The sequence below is a fragment of the Heteronotia binoei genome, chromosome 1 (assembly GCF_032191835.1).
Source record: "Heteronotia binoei isolate CCM8104 ecotype False Entrance Well chromosome 1, APGP_CSIRO_Hbin_v1, whole genome shotgun sequence".
In the NCBI taxonomy this organism is placed as follows: domain Eukaryota; kingdom Metazoa; phylum Chordata; class Lepidosauria; order Squamata; family Gekkonidae; genus Heteronotia; species Heteronotia binoei.
This window is the reverse complement of record NC_083223.1, coordinates 262,654,534-262,678,721: the sequence shown is the minus strand read 5'-3', so window position 1 is coordinate 262,678,721 and position 24,188 is coordinate 262,654,534. Positions and strand designations below refer to the sequence as shown.

Genomic DNA, 24,188 nt, shown 5'->3' with positions numbered 1-24,188 from the left:
CCCTTGGGAAGGCCCCAGGGGTGGAATTCTAGCAGGAGCTCCTTTGCATATTAGGCCACACACCCCTGATGTAGCCAATCCTCCAAAAATAAATAAGAATAAATAAGATTGGAAAGCCCTGGAAAGCCCCTTGACCTTCCCTATCGGTCAGTGGGGGGACAGAGAGTCCCCATTGGCCACTGGTGCCTTAGCTAATATAGGGTTTATTATTTCTGCCTATCATTGCATATTAGGCCACACCCCTGATCTCACCTTCCCTATGAAGAAAGGTTGAAACGCTTAGGGCTCTTTAGCTTGGAGAAACGTCGACTGAGGGGTGACATGATAGAAGTTTACAAGATAATGCACGGGATGGAGAAAGTAGAGAAAGAAGTACTTTTCTCCCTTTCTCACAATACAAGAACTCGTGGGCATTCGATGAAATTGCTGAGCAGACAGGTTAAAACGGATAAAAGGAAGTACTTCTTCACCCAAAGGGTGATTAACATGTGGAATTCACTGCCACAGGAGGTGGTGGCGTCCACAAGCATAGCCACCTTCAAGAAGGGGTTAGATAAAAATATGGAGCAGAGGTCCATCAGTGGCTATTAGCCACAGTGTGTGTGTGTGTGTGTGTGTGTGTGTGTGTATATATATATATATATATATATATATATATATATATATATATATATTTATATATATATATATATATATATATATATATTTGGCCGCTGTGTGACACAGAATGTTGGACTGGATGGGCCATTGGCCTGATCTAACATGGCTTCTCTTATGTTCTTATGTTCATTGATCAGTGAAACAAGCAGACAGGATACCCCCACACATGAGTCCTCAAAAGAAGAGCAATTAAATAAGGGCCAGACTGAGTTCCCTTTTTTGTCTAACTAGCTGCCTGTTTTAGATTTCTGTATGATCTGTGAATTTAAGATTTCAATGCGATCTGCAGGGTTATTTTTATAGAAAAAGCCTAGCAGGAACTTATTTGCATATTAGGCCACACCCCTGATCTCACCGTTGTTTAACACAGGGCGTTTTTGTAGGAAACTCCCAGCAGGAATTATTTGCATATTAGGCCACACCCCCTGATGTTACCATTACTCCATGCAGGGCTTTTTTTTGGTAGAGAAAGCCCAACAGGAACTCATTTGCATATTAGGCCACACACCCTGACACCAAGCAAGCTGGAACTGTGTTCCTGTGTGTTCTTGCTCAAAAGAAAGCCCCAGCGATCTGCCAAAATAAACAAAATACGACCAGTTGAAGCAAACTATGGCTTCAACTGTGCCCTTGAACAGAGGAAACCAGCTTGAAAAATGGGGTAGCCCTGAATCTGAGGGGGTATTTACGAAGGCTGTCTCTTTCTCCCTACTGGGTGTTTCGAACAGTCTCTTGTGTTCTCCTTTCTCTCCCCTGCCTTACAACATGTTGCAAAGTGAAGATAAAAGAGATCAGACAGTTTTTTAATTTTAGCAGTATCATTAGGAAGAACTAGGGCACAGTGTGGTATGATATAGCTGGAGACTTTGCAGTTGAAGGGCACACTGGAGAGACACTGTTTATTAATTAAGAGCATTTTTCATCCCACCTTCCTTCCGAGAAATTAATGGAGGTATCCAGGCCTTGAATTCACCATGAGGTCACAAGAGCGCAGCTCCTGAACCTTTCGGAGGGTTCCACCTCTTCCCCACCACCTACCTTGTCCACTGAATAGTAGTTGCAGCTGCATAACAATCCCTGGATTAGGAGAGCGGGCAGCCAGCCAGCCACCAGAAGCTTTGCCACGCCCCCAGCAGCCCTCACTAACCCCTGGAGAAGCCTGCATCACCCTTTCTCCACTTCTTATGTGATTTGGGGCAGTGGGTGGCTTGCTGGCCTTTGGACTGGGGGGGTGGCCAAGGAGAGCCCCAGGTGAGTGAGCCCGGCTTGGGCTGGCTGGATCTCTAGCCAGCCCAAGCAGGTCTTACTCACCTGGGGCTCTACTTTTGGCTGGTGGGGGGGGGCAGCATATGCTAATGAGTTATACTAATGAGCACCACCATCTATTTTCCTACAAAATGACTCCTGGAGGTATCCATGAATCTCCCCTCTGCAATTCTGCCCTGGCAACAATCCTGTGAGGTAGCTGAGGCTGAGAATGTAGAAGCCCAGCAAGATTCATTTGCATATTAGGCCACACAACCTTTGGGGGGCAGCAGTGGGAGATCTTCTGGTGTCCTGCCCCACTGATGGACCTCCTGATGGAGCCTGGTTTCTTTGGCCACTGTATGACACAAAGTGTTGGACTGGATGGCCCATTGGCCTGATCCAACATGGCTTCTCTGATGTTCTTACACAGGGCTTTTTTGGTAGAAAAAGCCCAGCAGGATCTCATTTGCATATTAGACCACACCCCCTGGTGCCAAGACAGCCAGAACCGTGTTTTTGTGCATTTCTGCTCAAAAAAAGCTCTGGTTTAGACTAAGGGGTGTGTGTGTCTCCATTAGTTTCATGGATTAGGATTGCCAATTTCCAGGTGGTGGCTAGAGATCTGGTATTGCAGCTGGTCTCCATGCAACAGAGATCAGTTCGCCTGGAGAAAATGGCTGCTTTGGCAGGTGAGCTCTATATAGCATTATGCCCCATTAAAGTCCCTCCGCACCCCAAACTCTGCCCTCCTAGGGTTGCCAATCCCCAGGTGGGGGCAGGCGATCCCCCGGTTTGGAGGCCCTCCCACCTCTTCAGGGTCGTCAGAAAGCGGGGGGAGGGGAGGGGAATGTCTGCTGGGAACTCTATTATTCCCTAGGGAGATTTATTCCCATAGGAAATAATGGAGAATTGATCTGCGGGTATCTGGGGCTCTGGGGGGGGCTGTTATTTGGGGTAGAGGCACCAAATTTTCAGTATAGCATCTAGTGCCTCTCCCCAAAATATCCCCCAAGTTTCAAAAAGTTTGGACCAGGGGGTCCAATTCTATGAGCCCCAAAAGAAGGTGCCCCTATCCTTCATTATTTTCTATGGAAGGAAGGAATTGAAAAGTGTGCCGTCCCTTTAAATGTGATGGCCAGAACTCCCTTTGGAGTTCAACTATGCTTGTCACAGCCTTGATCTTGGCTCCACCCCTAATGTCTCCTGGCTCCACCCCTAAAGTCTCCTGGCTCCACCCCCAAAGTTTCCAGATATTTCTTGAATTGGACTTGGCAACCCTATGCCCTCCTCAGGCTCCACCCCCCAAATATCCAGATATTTCCCAACCTGAAGCTGGCAACCCTAGCCATGATGTCTGCCAACCTTTCCTGGCACCCAACAGGTGTTTTTAGAAAGTGGGCAGGGCCAGGAGGAGTTTTTGCAGCGCTTTTTTTGTAGCAGGAACTTCTTTGCATATTAGGCCACACCCCCTTGATGTAGCCAATCCTCCAAGAACTTACAGGGCTCTTAGTACAGTGCCTACTGTATAGGGTTGCCAAGTCCAATTCAAGAAATATCTGGGGACTTTGGGGGTGGAGCCAGGAGACTTTGGGGGCGGAGCCAGGAGCAAGGGTGTGACAAGCATAATTGAACTCCAAGGGAGTTCTGGACATCACATTTAAAGGGACAGCACACCTTTTAGAATGCCTTTCTTCCATAGAAAATAATGAAGGATAGGGGCACTTTTTTGGGGGCTCATAGAATTGGACCCCCTAGTCCAATCCTTTTGAAACTTGGGAGGTATTTTGGGGAGAGGCACTAGATGCTATACAGAAAATTTGGCACCTCTACCTCAAAAAACAGCGCCTCCAGAGCCCCTGACACCCGCGGATTAATTCCCCATCATTCCCTATGGGAATCGTTCCTGGAGGTGCATAATGGCTGTGGGGGTGGAGCTTCCCCCGCCGGCCAGCTGGCTGGGGGAGGGGGGAAGCCTGTAAAACCGGGGGATCCCCCGCTGGGACCTGGGGATTGGGAAGCCTACTACTGTAAGCTCAAGGAGGACTGGCTACATCAAGTTAGGACTGGCTAACATGCAAAACAAGCCCTGATTTTTTGTTGCCCTTCAAGGCTTCTGATTGGTCAATGGAGATCTGATTGACTGTGCAGATTTTTATTTTTAAATGTTGCTTTGGCAGCAGCTGCCATTGCAGCACAAGGTAAGCTGTGGCAGCCATTTTGTGGCTGCACCCATCATGCTGTATCAATTACAACGCCCCCTGCAGGTTTAAAATGCTAGACACCACTGGTTTAGACCAAATGATAGTCTTTGCATTGGCTCATGGTCCCTCTGTTGCCAACTTCTGCTTTAAGTAGACATCTGATGCTTTATTTGTAGCAGGATCCCATAACAGAAAGGAGACCAGCTCTGTATAGAAATGTCAGTCTTTTATTATTAACTTTTTTTTTTAATTGTGTCATTTTTTTTGGTTGTTGCTGCAGTTTTTGAAAGAATGTACACAAAGTTGAGAAAGACACCAGAAAAAAGGGTTTGTAGCTGAGGAGGGAACTAAACTCTGTGTGTTTTCACTAAAATGCAGTTTAAGCTACTAGAACTACTCACGGACAACATTACATACTAAAGAGAAGGGGTGTGTGTGTGTGTGTGGTGTGCTATATACATTGCCATGGAAACCAACCTCCTTGTTAGACTCTGTTGTGTACTGACACTGTGAAAAACCCCATATACAATTGAGGGGGGCGGCGTATTTTTAGGCATCATGGGAAGGAAATGCATGTACAGTACAGCAGACGCTGTGGTAACGTCCTAGCTCAAGTCATATGGGTATGGTATAGCCCATTTGGTGTGGCGCTTTAATGGCCTAGCTGAACTCTTGCCTCCAGAAAGTTTTCACTCGGTGGCCATTGGGCCCACTGTGTGTTATTATGACCTTGTTGTCATTGGCAGTGGTGGTTAATCTGAAAACTGAAGGAGAGATCACAAAAAGGGAGGACAGGGTAAAAGACCACCTCAGGACATTAACTGTGTGACGTCATGTGATGTTCAGTCACAGGGAGAAGAGAAGAGAAAGACTTTCACAAACATATCAGTAGTTTAAAATATTCATAATAGTAACCCTCCTTTAGACTGAAAATCACGCTGTAAGGTATAACCACTGAAGGGAGGGCATGACCTAGGGTGGCTTAATTCCCTTCAAAGAGGTCAGCAAAGAAGCTGCAGGACAGATTGGAACATTAGTGGTGTGGAAATCTGGAGAAATGTTCATGTCTGGCAAACTCTTCCAAAGCAGTGTGTGAAAACCTGTCTGAAAAATGTTTGCTTATCAAAAATCTTTCTGCTTCCCTCAGAATTCTTGAAATGTTTTTGGCAGTTCTAGAATTTCACTCTGGGCAAAGTTTGGAGACAACCAAGAGGTGTGAAACCCCTCCACTGAGAAATTTCATGGGGCTCATTGCTGCTTTTCTGGTTTCCCTTGAAAGTTCTCAGATGTTTCACTCCACCCGGAAACTCCAAATTTGCCACAAGTGAAATTCTGTGGCAAAGTGGGTAGTGAAAATGCTTGGATTTCATGGATATTGTTTTAATACTGTGTAGGGAATAGCACAAAGACAGGTTATGCCTGAGGGTGAAACTAAAATGGGTATGAAGTGCCAGAAAAATGTTATGGAGTGGAAAAAATAAATCATATGTCACACGTATTCTTTCAGCTTAAACTACTAACAAACATATGTTGGTCAAGCAGGAAGTGAGAAACCCAGAAGCTGTGGAAGGGAATTAAGCCATCTTCCTGAATTGCAGAAGAAAACATATATATATATTTTGTTCCTTGGATTAAAAAGGAAAAGAAAAATTACACCTGTGCTCAGAAAACACCGAGCGGAAGAGGTTGTCACATCTGTTCATGCAGGAAAAGGTACCTTTGTTTGTTGAGGGTCTTTTTATCTGAGGGCTGGGATGTTGGAAGGGATGCTAGTGGAATGGGACACGTAACTATCCAATCCTTATGGTATCCTATCAGACCCAGTGGCTGATGGGAGTTTGGTTTCTGTGTCTCAAGGGGAATGGTCACCCAAAATGGAAAACCTGACTCTGTCTGGATGGACTAGAGCAAAATTCTGGGTGTACTCCCTTCACCTACAACACTTTTCTCTTTTTTTCCACTTGAGGGCCTTGATGACACTGGGACCACACAGGGTTCACCGGTATTCCACCTCAGAGGCTGTGGGTGGCAGTGATGCAAGGCCTCAATGTTGACCTTAGCAAAGCTTGGATAGAATGGTGTCCCAAGGCTGTTCTGGCTGTCTCCTGACTTGTCAGGCAGACAAAGAGGCTCCTAACACAGGGAGGCAACAGGTTGGTTCCTTGCTAGTGATGTTCCAGCCTCAGTTTGCCTCCTTCTTCGATGAACACACAAAGTCCTAGGGACTATTAATAGAGTTAAGCGTGTAGGTGCCCTGTGCTTTGTATTACATATAATACAGTGGAGGTCTCTCTGTCAAGATTAGAAAAGAGATAGGGATGGAGACCAAACTAGCCTGGGCAGGAATATACCAAAAATCCCTTCAGCTCCTGACTAGATATGTGAGGCAGAGAACCAAAGCAAAGGGGGGAAGGATCCCAGGCCCCCTTCTCAGGAAATGAAGGGCTAGGATATTCCTGTCGTTCTAAATCACTTTTCTGAATCGCTTTTGATAATGTTCATGAGGGCATTTTTGAGGCTGTTCTTGCTGGGGGATTTGACTGCGGGCTTGAGGCCTTCCGCCTCGAGCTGGTCCTTCTTCAGTTCCATCTCGATGGTCATGATGACCTTCTTCTCGCCCGCCCTCTTCTGGGTACCTTCCCTGCCTGCTAACCGCTATTTCCTATCCTTGCGGGAGTCGCCCAGTCCCTTGGATTTCTTCTCGCTGGCGGACTTGGTCAGGCGGCTGTGGTCCAGCATGGCATACAGGACGGGAGCCTGGCAGGGAGAAGAAGAAGATATTGGATTTAGATATTGGATTTATATCCCGCCCTACACTCCGAAGAGTCTCAGAGCGGCTCACAATCTCCTTTACCTTCCTCCCCCACAACAGACACCCTGTGAGGTAGATGAAGATACTGGATTTATATCCCGCCCTCCACTCCGAAGAGTCTCAGAGCGGCTCACAATCTCCTTTACCTTCCTCCCCCACAACAGACACCCTGTGAGGTGGGTGGGGCTGGAGAGGGCTCTCACAGCAGCTGCCCTTTCAAGGACAACCTCTGCCAGAGCTATGGCTGACCCAAGGCCATTCCAGCAGGTGCAAGTGGAGGAGTGGGGAATCAAACCCGGTTCTCCCAGATAAGAGTCCGCATGACTTAACCACTACACCAAACTGGCTCTCCAGAAGAAAGAAGAACCCGGAAGAAGTTTAAAGAGTGAATGACAGGAAATGGATGACTGAGTGGACATTTCAGAGAAGTGAATCTGTATGCAGGTTAGGGTTGCCAGCTCTGGGTTTGTTTGTTTGTTTGTTCTATTTATATCCCGCCCTCCCCGCCGAAGCAGGCTCAGGGCCGCTCACATTAGGAGGTCATAAGACCAACATTAATAAACAAGATATAAAAAGAAGTACATCATAAATAAAACATATAAAGGAACGGAAAGGTCCCCTGTGCAAGCACCAGTCGTTTCCGACTCTGTGATGATGTTGCTTTCACGACGTTTTCACGGCAGACTTTTTATGGGGTGGTTTGCCATTGCCTTCTCCAGTCATCTACGCTTTCCCCCCAGCAAGCTGGGTACTCATTTGACCGACCTCGGAAGGATGGAAGGGTGAGTCAACCTCGAGCCGGCTACCTGAAAATCCAGCTTCCGCTGGGATTGAACTCAGGTCACCAGCAGAGCTTAGGACTGCAGTACTGCAGCTTTAACACTCTGCGTCACGGGGCTCTTTAAACATATAAAACAATTGCACAAAACAATAATAGGTGCTATTGATCTCACATTAAAATATAGTGATGTATTAAACACCTGGAGATTTTGGGGGTAGAGCCCAGAGAAGTCAGGGTTTGGGGAGGGGAGGGGGTGGAGGGGCCTTGACGTGGTATCATACCATAGAGTTCACCCTCCAAAGCAGCTATTTTCTGCAGGGGAACTGATCTCTGTAGTCTGGAGAAGAATTGTTAAGCAGGAGGTCTCCAGGCCGCACAAAACACACTACAGAGAGGGCCAAAGGACTGCAGAGGGGGTGATGTAGGCACAGTGCCTCCATTTTTCTCCTTATAATGGATTCTTGGTCTCTAGGGCTGCAAGGTCTGTGTTGAAAAATACCTGGAGACTTTGGGGGTGTATCTAGGAGAGGATGGAGTTTGGGAAGGGAAGGGGCCTCAGCCTGGTCCAATGCTGTCCACTCTCCAAAGCAGCCATTTTCTAGGGTTGCCTGGTCTGTGTTGGAAAATACCTGGAGATTTTGGGGGTGGATCTGGGAGAAGGCGGGGTTTGAGGAGGGGAGGGATCTCATCATGGTGCATAGAGCCTCATCAAGGCCATAGAGTCTCTCCAGGGGAGCTGATCTCTGCCAGCTGGAGATCAGCTGTAAAAGTGGGAGATCTCCAGGCCCCACCTGGAGGCTAGCAACCCTATCTGATGATCTCCAAGGTTATTAAGATTCTTATCTGATGAGACTTTAACCATGGCGCAGTACCATCCTCAGTGTCCCCAACCATCTCATCCAGCTAGAAGCTTCTAAGTTGCCGGGTCTTTTGTTGAGCCAGCTCTGATGTGATGACCATCTTGGTCCTGTCCTTATCTCCTAACCTTCAGGACCTGAACGTCTTTTGTCCTCCTGTTTTTATCCCCCCAGGTTTTCTGATGCGCTTCCCGGTTTACCTCTCGCTTACCTGGCGACCTCGTTTGGATGAATCCTTGCCCAGCCTCAGCTTGCCTCTCTCCATAGCACTAAAGTGAAATGAAGACAAAAGCTGGTCTCTCTCCCTGATGCATTCGTGAATGAAAACAGCTTAAAGGGTAGGCTTCTGAACAAGTCCTGACATTTGGAGGCAAATGTCACACGTTCCTGTGCAAAGATGCCTGGGAACTGCGGAGCAGGGACGAGTTTAGGAGTTTCTAAGTGAAGCCTCACTGATGCTTTTAGAAAGCAAGAGGGTGTAGGCAAGGCCGGCCCTGCCGCTAGACAAACTAGGTGATTGCCTAGGGCGCTGGCCTTCTGGGAGTGACAAATTGGGTGCTCCCCATGCGACGTTATCAGTGCGGGCGGGAAGTGAAGTTAGCATTGCCTAGGGTGTCAGTCTAGGGCCAGCCCTGGGTGTAGTAGTTATTTATTTGCTGAGCAGACAGGTTAAAACGGATAAAAGGAAGTACTTCTTCACCCAAAGGGCGATTAACATGTGGAATTCACTGCCACAGGAGGTGGTGGCGGCCACAAGTATAGCCACCTTCAAGAAGGGTTTAGATAAATATATGGAGCACAGGTCCATCAGTGGCTATTAGCCACAGTGTATGTGTGTATATAAAAATTTTTGCCACTGTGTGACACAGAGTGTTGGACTTGATGGGCCGTTGGCCTGATCCAACAAGGCTTCTCTTATGTTCTTATTTATTAGAAGAAGAAGATATTGAATTTATATCCCGCCCTATACTCTGAATCTCAGAGCAATCTCTTTTAACCACCCCCCCCCCTCAGCAGATACCTTGTGAGGTAGGTGGGGCTGAGAGAGCTCGTGCAGCAGCTGCCCTTTCAAGGACAACTCCTACGAGAGCTATGGCTGACCCAAGGCCATTAAATCAGAGGTCCCCAATGTGGTGCACACCAACACCATTCCTGGTGCCTACCAAGCTTTTCTAGAAAGTGGATGAGCCAGATAGGACTTTGGCCCAGCAAGGCATCTGATTGGCTGATTTTTAGGAAGTTGGTCAGAACAGCTGCCACTCCAGCACAAGGATGGAGGGTAAGCAGTGTGTATGCGAGAAAATGTTTTTAAACAATATGTTCATTTCAAAAGGCATCCTGTTAAACCAAGCTTCTGCCTCCAACGTCCAGGAGTTATTATGAGAGGCATGATCTCATTCTCTGACATTCCGTGGTTCACCCCGCCTCTTGTGGCAGCCATTTGGCCGTTGGCTCCGCCTCCTGCAGCAGCCATTTTGTTGTTTCAACCGTTATCCATTGTCGGAATTTCAAAGGTGCCTTGAGAGTCCAACAGGGTGGCGACCCTTGTAATAAGTATATTTTAGGGTTGCCAAGTGCCCCTGCAGCCTCCGGCGATAGGTACCATAGAGGTTTCCCTCCCAAATTGCTAGAGCGTCTGGGGAAACCATCAAATTTTCCCGGAAGCTCCTAGAGCGGCCGGTGCACAACGTTGCCGGCACAATGACCTCACTTGCATCATGCCAGAGACATTGGGGGAGGATCCCCCTTTCCTGCCTAATGCGGGCCAGCAGGTTGGGAACCTCCAGGTCAGGGGAATCCCTGCCTGGCCCGGGAACTTGGCAGCCCTAGTATATTTTTCTCTCACCCTTTCTCCAGGGTCCCCACCATTCTCCCAACCTTCTAGGGCTGCTGGCCTCCCACCTCTAATAAGATGGCCAGCAGAGGAGATTATGGGAAGCGGAGGTAGGCCTAGGTTGGTGCCAGTGTCCTCCCCCCTCCCCTGCAGTTTGCCAGGAGGGCCCTGGCAACCCTACCTTTTCCAGTTCAAAGAGATAGGGGTCTCCATCCCGGTGCCCATGGGTGCCACAGATCCCACCGATACCTTTCCTGGTACCCACCAAGTGTTTTTAGAAAAGTGGGCAAGGCCAGGTACGTTTTCTTCCGAGCAAAGCTTCATATTGGCCACTGGAGATTTCATTTTTAAAAATGTTACTTGGGCGGCAGCTGCCACCACAGCAGAAAGATTTTCACTGTGTGACTGAAGGGAAGCCATGGCAGCCGTTTTGTGTCTGGCTCCACCTCCTGCACCAGCCATTTTGTGGCTAGCTCCGCCTCCTCTGGCAGTCATTTTGTGGCTGTGCCCACAGTACTGTGTCAGAATTCTGAAGGCACCCAACAGGCTCAAAAAAGTTGGGAAATGGCTGGGCTACACCGAGAGAGAATGACTGATCTAAGGTCGCCCAGTGGCAGAGTGGGCCTTTGAGCATGGGTTACTGAGATCCTTATCTGACATAAACCACTATGCCACACCACGCTGTCTCACATCAGAATAACTCTCTCAACTTCTGCCCTCCCACCAAGCCCTGTGCTTTACCTGAGTCTCCTCTGCAGAGTGGCTTGTCTTCTCAGCCAGCAATACCTGATGAGGTAGGCGATCACCAAGACGACGAGAACCACAGCCAACACACCTCCAATCACAGCTCCCAAAACCACGCCATACCTGACAGGCACTGAAGGAAAAGGAGGGCTCTCTCAAGACGTGCACTATCAATCCCACAATGCTATGAGCCCCCAGAGAAGGTGCCCCAACCTCCATTACTTCCCATGGAAGTAGGAACTCCTTTGCACAGTAGGCCACACACCCCTGATGTAGCCAATCCTCCAAGAGCTTACAGGGCTCTTAGTACAGGGCCTACTGTAAACTCCAGGAAGATTGGCTACATCTAGGGTTGCCAAGTCCAATTTAAGAAATATCTGGGGACTTTGGGGGTGGAGCCAGGAGACTTTGGGGGTGGAGCCAAGATCAAGGCTGTGACAAGCATAATTGAACTCCAAAGGGAGTTCTGGCCATCACACCTTTTCAATGCCTTCCTTCCATAGGAAATGATGAAGGATAGGAGCACCTTCTGTTGGGACTCATAGAATTGGACCTCCTGGTCCAATCTTTTTGAAACATGGGGGGTATTTTAGGGAGAGGCATTAGATGCTATACTGAAAATTTGGTGCCTCTACCTCAAAAAACATCCCCCCAGAGCACCAGATACCCACGGATCAATTCTCCATTATTTTCTATGGGAATAAATCTCCATAGGGAATAATAAAGTTCCCAGCAGACATTTCCCTCCCCTCCCCCCACTTTCTGATGACCCTGAAGCGGGGCGAGGGCCTCCAAACCGGGGGATCCCCTGCCCCCACCTGGGGATTGGCAGCCCTAGCTACATCAGGGATGTGTGGCCTAATATGCTAAGGAGTTCCTGCTACAAAGAAAATCCTGCTCCTTTGTATATCAGGCTACACCTCCTGATGTAGCCAGTCCTCCAGAAGCTTACAGGGCTGTTTGTACAGGGCCTACTGCAAGCTCCAGGAGGCTTGACTACATCAGGGGTATGTGGCCTAATATGCAAAGAAGTTCCTGCTTCAAAGGAAGCCCTACTCATTTGCATATTAGACCACACACGCACTGATGCAGCCAATTCTCCAAGAGCTTACAGGGCTCTTAGGACAGGGCCTACAGTAAGCTCCAGGAGGATTGACCATCAGTGGGGGTGTGGCCTAATATGCAAAGGCATTTCTGCTACAAAAAAAGCCCCCAAAAGAGGGCATTTAAAAGACATGTGATGGCCAGAACTCCCTTCAGAGTTCAATTGTGCTTGTCACAACCTTGCTCCTGGCTCCACCCCCAAAGTCTCCAGATATTTTCTGAGTCAGACTTGGCAACCCTAAACTGCACCCTAGGGATTGTCTCACTGGGAAGTCCCTTCTCTCAGGCCTCTCCACAAGCTCAACTAACTTCTAGTTTCCCTCTGTCCATGGTGGATAAACAGGCACAGCGTGAAACCTTTCCCTTTCAAGTCTCCTGGTAATTTTCTCCTTCCTGCATCCTGGCACCAGGCCAGATGCTTATCTGCAAAACTGAACTTGCTGTTTTTGCTGGGCATATTAGAATCGTTAGGAGCGCTTCACACATGCGGTTGCCTTAATTGCACATCGTCAATCAGTCCTGTAACAGCCCCTGTGGAGCATGGCCAAGATTATCATCTAAAATTATTTCCATTGCAAGGGACAGGCCATAACTCAAGGATATCGCTTCTGCTCGGCATACAGAACATCCCAGGTTCAATCCCTGGCATCTCATTAAAAAGATCAGAAAGTAGCGGATGCAAAACATCTCTGTCTACAGCACTGAGAGCCACTACCAATCAGATTGGACAGTGCTGGCCTGGATGGACCAAAGGTCTGACTCAGTAGAGTTCATGTATTTTGCATGCAGAAAGCCCCAGGTTCTATCCCTAGGATCGCCAGTTGAAAGGATGATGTGAAAGACCTGTAGCTGAGACCTCAGAGAGCAGTTGCCTGTCAGAGTAGAAAATACCAACCTGGACAGTATATACCAGCAGCGGCCAAACTTACAGCTCTTTGACACATGTGTGGCTCTCAAAGCCCCTACCACCCCATTGGCTGGCTTGGTGAAGGCATTTCTCTATTTAAATCACTTCTCCAAGTCAAGCCTGCCAGTGGCTTGGAGACTTCATTTAAAGTTAAAGTTGCTTTCTTTCAACCTCTCCCTCCCTCCATCCTTCCGTCCGTCCGTCCGTCCGTCCGTCCGTCTGTCGTCTGTCTGTCTGTCTGTCTGTCTGTCTGTCTGTCTGTCTGTCTGTCTATCTATCTATCTATCTATCTATCTATCTATCTATCTATCTATCTATCTATCTATCTATCTTCCTTCCCCCCAAATCTCATGTCCTGTGGCTCTCAGACATTTGACATTTAATCTACGTGGCTCTTACGTTAAGCCAAGTTTGGCCACTCCTGGTATATGCACAGTATAAGAGAGCTACTACATGTGTTCAATGCACATAGCATCTGTTCATAATCATCTTGTATTTCCATGAGAAACAATTTCATATTCTGCCTTCTCTATAAGGTTTTGAAAGGTTTCTAATCATTTTGTTCAAGGCAGAGATCACTGACGGGCAAAATCACTAGCAAAGAAATGACCTTTTCGTACCATGGAATGTTCCCTGGCTGAAGCTAAGAATTAGGCTGAGGATTTGTACGATGACGTATTCTCAATTCAAAGATAAAAACAAGGCAGAGTCTAAAGGACACAAGTCAGAGACGCTGATATGGGCCAGGGTTTGTGTCAAAAGGGGGTTGCAGAGAAGTCTCTAAAATAACTTGACCAGTGCAGATAGACAGAAGGTCTGGGGTCACAGTGGCATCTTGGGGTTCTATCAGTGAAGGTGCTTTGGTCAAGAAATTGGGAGTTAAGCAATAACTGTTTTAGGATCTTTTATGGAAGGAAATTTGAATTGAAGTCAGAGGAAGGAGAACCGAAGAATAGGGGCTCTCCCCATTTCTTCCCACGTTCCATGTCTTTTTTGTCCTTCTGAAAGATCTATATTTATTTCTAAAGGGCACATTCTAGGGTCATGGATTAAATGGAATGAATGCCAGGAAGTGTATAAATGCCAAGTTGCCAAGACGCAAAAGGTCTGACTTTGATTGCATAAATTCAAGAGAAAATATATCCATCAGATTGGCACAATGCCCTTCCTTTTTACTCACGCAAATCTGAAGCTGTAGTTGACTTTGCAGCATGAACTTGAATTCATGGAGGTTGCGTAACTTACAAGGTTTAAACCAGGGATGTCAAACATGTGGCCCGGGGGCCAAATTAGGCCCCCGGAGGGCTCCTATGAGGCCCACGAGCAACTAGCTGTTGTCTGCTTCCTTCTCCCTCTCTCTTGCTTCCTTCTGCATCCTTCTCCCTTTCTCTTGCTTCCTTCTGCATCCTTCTCCCTTTCTCTTGCTTCCTTCTGCATCGCAGCTTGCTTTGCAAGGCTTGCTCAATTGCCCAGGAGCTACAGAGCAAAACATATATTTCTCCATTGGCTGAGGCTCCTCCCTTGGAGAGAAAGAGGGGATGGCAGAGCTTATTTTTCCAGTCTCTCTCAATTGCACAACAGAGCTACGGAGCCAAGCCTCTCTTCCTTCCCTCTCCTGGACCCCTGGGGAAGGAAGGAAAGAGCCAGAGCTTCCTTTGCCCAGTTCTCTGGATCCCATGGGAGAGATACAAAGAAAACACCTTTCGCACCATCAAGTGTTAACATTTTAAGCATGTTTTGAGGGTTTTTTTTAAAAAAACAAACATTTACTTGTGTGTGTCTGTGTCCTTTATAAAGTTTATATCTCTGCTACCTAATCTTAAATAGGTATACACATGGCCTGGCCCAACAAGGTCTCATTTATATCAGATCCGGCCCTCATAACAAATGAGTTTGACACCCCTGGTTTAAACCTCACAGGTTAGCTAAACATGGTGAGATATCTAGACTAGGGGTGTCGAACTCATTTGTTATGTGGGCTGGTTCTTCACCTTGTCAGGCCAGGCTATGTGTGTCACAAAATGTAATGTCAGGTAGGCGAGATATAAGCTTTATAAAGAACACAGATGCGCACACTCAGCCTAATCCACCTCATTGGCTTGTTGAGCCTCAGTCAAGAGGCTTGGCTCAGTAGCTCTGCTGTGCGGTTGAGAGAATAAACAAACCAACCAAACCGTGGAATAATAACGAACTATGCTACCGAAAAATATATCTTTTTTCACACTGCAAAATTATTATTATGAATTCACAAAAAGCTGAAGTCTCATACAAATGTATGCGCAATTGAGAGAGCCTGGCAAAGCTAGCTCTCCTTCCCCCACTTCCTCCTCCTGTGCGACTGAGCATGCCTGGCAAAGTAAGTTGTAATGCAGAAGGAAGCAAGAGAGGGAGAAGGAAACAGACAACAATGAGTTGCTCACGGGCCTGATAGGACCCCTCTGGGGACCTGATTTGTCCCCCGGGCTGCATGTTTGACAACCCTGATCTAGACACTGTCTATTGCAACTTTATTATTATCTTATTATTATTAGTAGTAGTAGTATATTGCATCTATTTCCATCCTTCCTTCCAACATTATTAATATATTAGTATATTATTATTAGTAGTAGTATATTGCAACTTTATTATTATCTGTTTATTTTCAGAATAATATTTTCAGCAGAATAAGGTGCTGGGTGTAGTCCATATTTTGCCCTGCAATTTCCTGCCCTAAAATATTGGATGATCCACCTCAGAAATACGATCATTGAAATCATTAATAATCGTATGAATCTCATCGCTTTCCCCAGGGACCCTGCAACAATAGTGTCAAACCTGTTCCCTTTTGACCACACTTATCCATAGCTTTACCGTTTTCAAAGACGTAGAGTGTGACCTGAGATGACTTCCCCACAATGTCGGGTGGGTTCTTGACATCACAGGTAAAAGTTCCGTTGTCTGTGTAGTCCAAATTGTGGATGACAATGGAACCGTCTTTCCAGCCAGGATCCCCGATCCACGAGATGCGATCCTTGAATGTCCCAATGTCATCTATGTATGGCTGGCCTTTGGCATAATGAAATATCTGCGGAGGGGTAAGAGAGAAAGAAGGTCAAGGGAACGGATGCAAGCAACTCACTAGCAAAGAACACTGCAGACTGAATTCATCTAGAGCAGGGGGGGCCAAACTGTGGCTTAGGAGTCACATGTGGCTCTTTTATGCATATTGTGTGGCTCTCAAAACCCCCATCACCCCACTGGCCAGCTTGGAGGTAGCTTTTCTCTCTTTAAATCACTTCTCCAAGCCAAGCCAGCCAGCAGTTTGGAGAATGCATTTAAAGTTCCTTTCTTTTCATGTCTACATCCCCCTATTTCCTTCCTTCCTTCCTTCCTTCTCTCAAACATCTGATGTTCATGCCTTGTGGCTCTCAAACATCTGATGTTTATTTATGCCTTGTGGCTCTCAAACATCTGATGTTTATTCGGTGTGGTTCTTACATTAAGCAAGTTTGGTCACCCTGATCTAAAGCAATGATTTCAGACAACCCTGGGTGGCCAATGTAGTGGTGGACAGACAGGTTTTCCTTGTAAAACAGTAAGTCTTCCATGGCCAATGTTCCTCTATAATGCAGCAGAAATTCTGGATGTCTTTTAGGTCTCATTGGGACAGGTAGCATCTCAATGACTTCCTAAGCTTTCCCCATAACCCTTTGCTGCACACAGGCTTCCCCTTGTGGAAAGAGTGCATTCAGTTTATTATATTACATGGTTATCTTGTCTTTCTTCCAACTTGGAACTCAGTGGGAATCGGCAGGGTTTCCGGGGCAGCCCCAGGGCTTTTTTTGAGCAGGAAAGCACAGGAACACAGTTCCGGCTGGCTTGGTGTCAGGGGGTGTGGCCTAATATGCAAACGAGTTCCTGCTGGTTTTTTCTATACAAAAAGCCCTGAGTGAAGCAATGCTGATGGCATGGGGTGTGGCCTAATATGCAAATGAGTTCCTGCTGGGGGTTTTCCACACAAAAAGCTCTGTGTGAAACAATGGCGATGTCAGGGGTGTGGCTTAATATGCAAATGAGTTCCTGCTGGGCCTTTTCTACATAGAAAGCCCTGTGTGAAACAATGGTGATGTCTGGGGAGTGGCCAATATGCTAATGAGTTCTTTTGGGCGACGAAGATGGTGAGGGGTCTGGAGACCATGTCCTATGAGGAAAGATTGAAGGAGCTGGGGATGTTTGGAAAGATTGAAGGAGCTGGGGATGTTTAACCTGGAGAGGAGGCGGCTGAGAGGTGATAGGATCACCATCTTCAAGTACTTGAGGGGCTTTCATATAGAGGATGGTGTGGAATTGTTTTCTGTGGCCCCAGAAGGTAGGACCAGAACCAATAGGTTAAAATTAAATCAAAAGAGTTTCCGGCTCAACATTAGGAAGAACTTCCTGACCGTTAGAGCGATTCCTCAGTGGAACAGGCTCCCCCAGGAGGTGGTGGGCTCTCCTTCCTTGGAGGTTTTTAAACAGAGGCTAGATGGCCATCTGACAGCAATGAAGATCCTGTGAATTTGGGGTAGGTATTTGTGGGTTTCCTGCATTGTGCAGGGGGTTGGACTAGATGACCCTCGAGGTCCCTTCCAACTCTATGATTCTATGATTCTACAAAAAAAGTCCTGGGCATCCCAAATTGTCCAGCCTGGCCCGGGTTCATCCGAGGTTGGGAGTTAAGTAGGGTTGGCCGTGGTCAGTTCTTGGAGGGGAGACCGCCAAGGAAGACGGAGGTTGCTATACAGAGGCAGGCAAAAGCAAACCATCTCTGTTCATCTCTTGCTTGGAGCACCCCATAGATCAGGTTTCCATGAATCAATTCAATGGCATGTTTTTGTTCTAACCAGACATAGACTACCAGAGATCCATACATGCTTGGCTTTAGTTCAATACTTTGCCTTCCTGCCTTATCATGGGTTCAAAAGTAAATGCTCAAAGGGGTCTATTGGAGGTAAAAGAGTGGGAAGCCACTGAGAGGAGGAGAAGAAGATGATGATGATGACGATAACAACGATGACGATATTGGATTTATACCTCACCCTTCACTCTGAATCTCAGAGTGGCTCACAATCTCCTTCACCTTCCTCCCCTACAACAGACACCCTGTGAGGTGGGTGGGGCTGAGAGGGCTCTCACAGCAGCTGCCCTTTCAAGGACAACCTCTGCCAGAGCTATGGCAGACCCAAGGCCATTCCAGCAGCTGCAAGTGGAGGAGTGGGGAATCAAACCCGGTTCTCCCAGATAAGAGTCCGCACACTTAACTACTACATCACATATAACCCCTGTGGTATATGAAAACCAGTGTAGTGTATTAATTAGAGTGTTGGACTAGGATCTGGGAGATCACCCTTCACCCAAAGGGTGATTAACATGTGGAATTCACTGCCACAGGAGGTGGTGGCGGCCACAAGTATAGCCACCTTCAAGAAGGGTTTAGATAAAAATATGGAGCACAGGTCCATCAGTGGCTATTAGCCACAGTGTATGTGTGTATATAAATTTTTTTGCCACTGTGTGACACAGAGTGTTGGACTGGATGGGCCGTTGGCCTGATCCAACATGGCTTCTCTTATGTTCTTATCCAAGTTCAAATTCCCATTCCACCACAGAATCTTGCCGGGTGACCTTGGTCCAATCAGTTGCTCTCAACCTAAGACTACCTCACACTGTTGTTTAGAGAGGATAAAATGGAAGAGGGGAGAATGATCTAGTAAGCCATGCTAGGTCCTCCCTCTTCCTCATGGCCTTTCATAGAGACACATGTCTCTGCAAGTCTCTCCTGTAGATATGATGTTCTCATAACTTCCACACATGTGATGTCAGACAAGTTGGCCATTCGTGATAGCGAAAGTACTCTTTAGATTGGGCATATTTCTCTCTTTACAGCTTCAAGAGGGGATTGGATCAACATCTGGAGCAGAGGCTATTAGCTATTAGCATATTGTTGGAATTCTCTGTCTGGGGCAGTGAAGCTCTGTATTCTTGGTGCTTGGGGGGGGGGGTGCACAGTGGGAGGGTTAGTATCTTGGCCCCACTGATGGACCTCCTGATGGTGCCTGGTTTTTTTGGCCACTGTGTGACACAGAGTGTTGGACTGGATGGGCCACTGGCCTGATGGCTTCTCTTATGTTTTTATGTTCTCCTTTCGACTGCAACCTGAATGTGAACTGGATCTATTTCTCGAGAGAAGTATTTACTACGCTCGGTATCACGCTTCTGTGACTGGGCAAAACTCAGTTATATTAACCAAATATCCCAATACCCAATCCCATGGGGGAGAGAGGAAAGTCTCTTACCGAAATGCTGTCTCTGCTGTACTCCGGCTGAAAGTGCCAAGTGATGGAAATGTCATCGGAGATCCATTCCCTTGACCAAAAGGTGCAGGAAAGCGTGACTTTGGAGCCCACCCTGCCGTGGACCTCCCGGTCTGTGTAAACGTGAATGGCTACGGTCGGAGTTAGCACTGCAAAAGAGAGACAGACAGAAGAAAAGGGTTATTCATTTGAGCACATCTTGGACTCAGCATCTCAAACCTGCAAGCCTGGGCCAACATCCACAGCTCCAAGTGCATTTCATCACGTGGAGCAGAACTGACCTATGGAATCTACTATGACAAGATTTATTTTATTTAGTATTTATTTATAGTTCATTAGGGCTTGTAGAATCTTTCGGGCTCGAGTGCCGTGTTCTACTGGAGAAAGTTTTTCTTCCAGACGTTTCGTTCTCAGCTGCGGAGAACATCCTCAGTGGCATTGCAGCCGGAGCAGGCGCTCTGACCTTCTTGGCTGCTGTGCGTTGAGCTGCAACGCCACTGAGGATGTTCTCCGCAGCTGAGAACGAAACGTCTGGAAGAAAAACTTTCTCCAGTAGAACACGGCACTCGAGCCCGAAAGATTCTACAAACCCTAATGATGTTACCAGCCGTGAAAACCTGAAATCTTTGATATTTATAGTTTGTTTTTCTCGCAGAGACTCAAGGTAGACTCTGGGATATGAAACAGTGCAATCAAACAGCATAAGGCAGCCAGTTAACAATGCAATTGGATTAGGATGACAGAACTGGAGAGCAGTGCGAACCACAAACCATCAAACACAGCCGTGCTATACAGAAAGTGGATTAAAGTGGGGAGACTGCAATAAAAGCAGGTGAACCCTGCCGTTGCAGTGGATTACAATTTCAGCTTTGGGTTGGGAAATATTTGGAGATTTGGGGGGTGGAGCCTGGAGAAGGCAGGGTTTGGGGAAGGGAGGGACCTCAGCCTTACAGACCACCCTCCCAAGCAGCCATTTGCTCCAGGAGAACTGATCTTGGTTGTCTAGAGATCAACTGTAATAGCATGAACTCTCCAGGTAATACCTGAAGGGTGGCAACCCTTTGCTCCAAAAGTTTAGCCAATCCCCTCTTCCTGGGTGGTTCCATTCTAATACAATAGAGCCAGTTTGGAGTGGTGGTTAAGTGTGAAGACTCTTATCTGGGAGAACCAGGTTTGATTCCCCACTCCTCCACTTGCAGCTGCTGGAATGGCCTTGGGTCAGTCATAGCTCTCGCAGGAGTTGTCCTTGAAAGGGCAACTGCTGTAAAAAGCTCTCTCCGTCCTGCCTACCTCACAGGGTGTCTGTTGTGGGGGGAAGGTAAAGGAGAATGTGACCGCTCTGAGACTCTGAGATTCAGAGTATAGGGCGGGATATAAATCCAATATCTTCTTCTTCTTACCTTTTTAAAGCAAATGCCATCTTCAACAGTACTATCTTATACCTGTTCTCTGCTAGCTCAAAGCCTTGAAGAAGAGGAGGAGGAGGAGAATAAAGAAGAAGAGGAGGAAGAGACTTGATTTATACTCCACCCTTCACTCAGAGTCTCAGAGCAGCTTACAGTCTCCTCTTTCCACAACGGACACTCTGTGAGGTGGTTGGGGCTTAGAGAGCTCTTTCAAGAACTGCTCTTGAGAGAACAGCTCTGAGAGAACTGACCCAAGGTCACCCAGCTGGCTGCATGTGGAGGAGCTGGGAATCAAACCCGGTTCTCCCAGATTAGAGTCCGCGCACTTAACCACCGCACCAAACTAGCTAAATCAGATAGGTTTACAGATGACCCAGGCTAGCCTGATCTTGTCAAATCTTGGCAGCTAAGCGGGGTCAGCCCAGGTTGAAATTTGGGTGGGAGACCACCAAAGAAGTCCAGGGTAGCTATGCAGAGGCAGGCAAGGGCAAACGACCTCTGAAAGTCTCTTGCCTTGAAAGCCCAACTAGGAGTTGGACTAGGTGACCCTGGAGGTCCCTTCCTACTGGATTAGTCTATGATTCTAAGTCAGCAGCAGCTTTGGCGGCACTTTCCATAGGTGAGAGCTCTTTCTCTGTGGCTCGGTTTATGCATTTTAGTTTATTGTACCTCAGCATGCCAGTCTGTTTCTGCTTCTTATACATGATCTGGTTCTTATACCTCTAGTCAGGTAGTGCAGGTCATTGGCCTGTTAGCAACCAGGCTGTGAGTTGTATAATTATTTCATTATATATTACAATGTAATAATAATAATAATAATAATAATAATAATAATAATAATAATAATAATAATAATAATAAGACATTGGATTTCTATCCTGTCCTCCACTCCGAATCTCAGTGGCTCACAATCTACTTTACCTTCCTCCCCCACAACAGACACCCTGTGAGGTGGGTGGGGCTGAGAGAGCTCTCCCAGAAGCTGCCCTTTCCAGGACAGAGTCTCAGAGCAGCCTACAATCTCCTTCACCTTCCTCCCCCACAACAGACACCCTGTGAGGTGGGTGGGGCTGGAGAGGGCTCTCCCAGAAGCTGCCCTTTCCAGGACAGAGTCTCAGAGCAGCCTACAATCTCCTTCACCTTCCTCCCCCACAACAGACACCCTGTGAGGTGGGTGGGGCTGAGAGAGCTCTCCCAGAAGCTGCCCTTTCAAGGACAGAGTCTCAGAGCGGCTCACAATCTCCTTCACCTTCCTTCCCTACAACAGACACCCTGTGAGGTGGGTGGGGCTGAGAGAGTTCTCCCCAGAAGCTGCCCTTTCAAGGACAATCCCTGTGAGAGCTATGGCTGACCCAAGGCCATTCCAGCAGCTGCAAGTGGAGGAGCAGGAAATCAAACCCGGTTCTCCCAGATAAGAGTCCACACACTTAACCACCACACTAAAATAAAGTGCACAATTGTATCATCCCAAAACCAGTGTCCCCCCCCCCCCCGCCCCTTGCCAGTCTGTGGAAAAACGGTCTTCCCCAAAACCAGTCCCTGGTGCCAACAAGGTCGGGGACCACTGCTCTAGTGCACCTTTGAATACCAGTAGTTGGGGGAATTCAACAATAGGGGTAGACCCACACATCATGGGGGGCTTTTAACGCACAGCCCTTTGGCCACTGTGAGGAACAGGATCCTAGCCTAAATAGATCTTCAGTCTCCTCTAGCCCAGCTCTTCTGATGCACTGATGAACGCATGGGTCATTTTGTAGAACAATAGGTTGTGGAGTTCATTAGCTCCCTCCCCCCCAGCCAAAAGCAACCCGATGCAAGAAAGGAGCGCCCCAGACAAGAGAGGCCTGCTTGGGTTGGCTAGAAATCCAGCCAGCCCAAGCAGGCCTTGCTCACCTGGGGCTTTCTTGGGTGCCCCCCCAGTCAAAATGCCAGCAAGCCACCAACCACCCATAAGAACATAAGAGAAGCCATGTTGGATCAGGCCAATGGCCCATCCAGCTCCCCGCCCCCAAAGCACCAAGTATACAGAGCATCACTGCCCCAGACAGTTTCAATAATATACTGTGACTAATAGCCACTGATGGACCTCTGCTTCATATTTTTATCCAAACCCCTCTTGAATCTGTCTACGCTTGTAGCCGCCGCCACCTCCTGTTGCAGTGAATTCCACATGTCAATCACTTCCTTTTATCCGTTCTAACCTGACTGCTCAACAATTTCATTGAATGCCCACGAGTTTTTGTATTGTGAGAAAAGGAGAAAAGTAGTACTTCTTTCTCTACTTTCTCCATCCCATGCATAATCTTGTAAACTTCTATCATGTCGCCCTGCAGTTGACGTTTCTCCAAGCTAAAGAGCCCCAAGTGTTTTAACCTTTCTTCATAGGGAAAGTGTTTCAAACCTTTAATCATTCTAGTTGCCCTTTTCTGCACTTTTTCTAGTGCTATATCCTTTTTGATGTGTGGTGACCAAAATTTTACACAGTATTCCAAATGAGACCACACCATCGATTTATCCAGGGGCATTATGATACTGCCTGATTTGTTTTCAATTCCCTTCCTAATAATTCCCAGCATGGCGTTGGCCGTTTTTATTGACCACACACTGTCTTGACATTTTCAGTGAGTTATCTACCACGACCCCAAGATCTCTCTCTTGGTCAGTCTCTGCCAGTTCACACCCCATCAACTTGTATTTGTAGCTGGGATTCTTGGCCCCAATGTGCATTACTTTGCACTTGGCCACACTGAACCTCATTTGCCACGTTGACGCCCACTCACCCAGCCTCAACAGATCCCTTTGGAGTGCCTCACAATCTTCTCTGGTTCTCACCGCCCTAAACAATTTAGTGTCATCTGCAAACTTGGCCACTTCACTGCTTACTCCCAACTCCAAATCATTTATGAACAAGTTAAAGAGCATGGGACCCAGTACTGAGCCCTCCGGCACCCCACTGCTTACTATCCTCCACTGCGAAGACTGCCCATTTATATTCACTCTCTGCTTCCTATTAATTAGCCAGTTTTTGATCCACAAGAGGACCTTTCCTTTTAGTCCATGACTCTCGAGCTTACTAAGGAGCCTTTGATGAGGAACTTTATCAAAAGCTTTCTGGAAGTCAAGGTAAACAACATCTATTGGGTGCCCTTTGTCCACATGTTTGTTCACCCCCTCAAAGAACTGTAACAGGTTAGTGAGGCAAGATCTTCCCTTACAGAACCCTTGCTGAGTCTTCCTCAATAACCCGTGTTCATCAATGTGCCTACTCATTCTGTCCTTGATAATGGTTTCTACCAACTTTC

The 24,188-nt window shown here is 47.3% G+C and overlaps 1 protein-coding gene across 1 annotated transcript in view; it reads right to left on the bottom strand.

Moving 5' to 3' along the window:
- Nucleotides 1-6,739: 6,739 nt before the first annotated feature.
- LOC132583352 (myelin protein P0-like) overlaps nt 6,740-24,188 on the bottom strand; it is a 35,666-nt gene continuing 18,217 nt past the window's right edge. The window contains exons 2-6 of the mRNA XM_060255014.1: nt 19,463-19,629; nt 15,999-16,212; nt 11,135-11,270; nt 8,771-8,828; nt 6,740-6,866 (exon numbers count right to left, since the gene is read on the bottom strand). Of these exons, the coding sequence (XP_060110997.1) occupies nt 6,765-6,866; nt 8,771-8,828; nt 11,135-11,270; nt 15,999-16,212; nt 19,463-19,629 (677 nt within the window). The 3' untranslated portion in view covers nt 6,740-6,764. The remainder of the gene's footprint in view (nt 6,867-8,770; nt 8,829-11,134; nt 11,271-15,998; nt 16,213-19,462; nt 19,630-24,188) is intronic.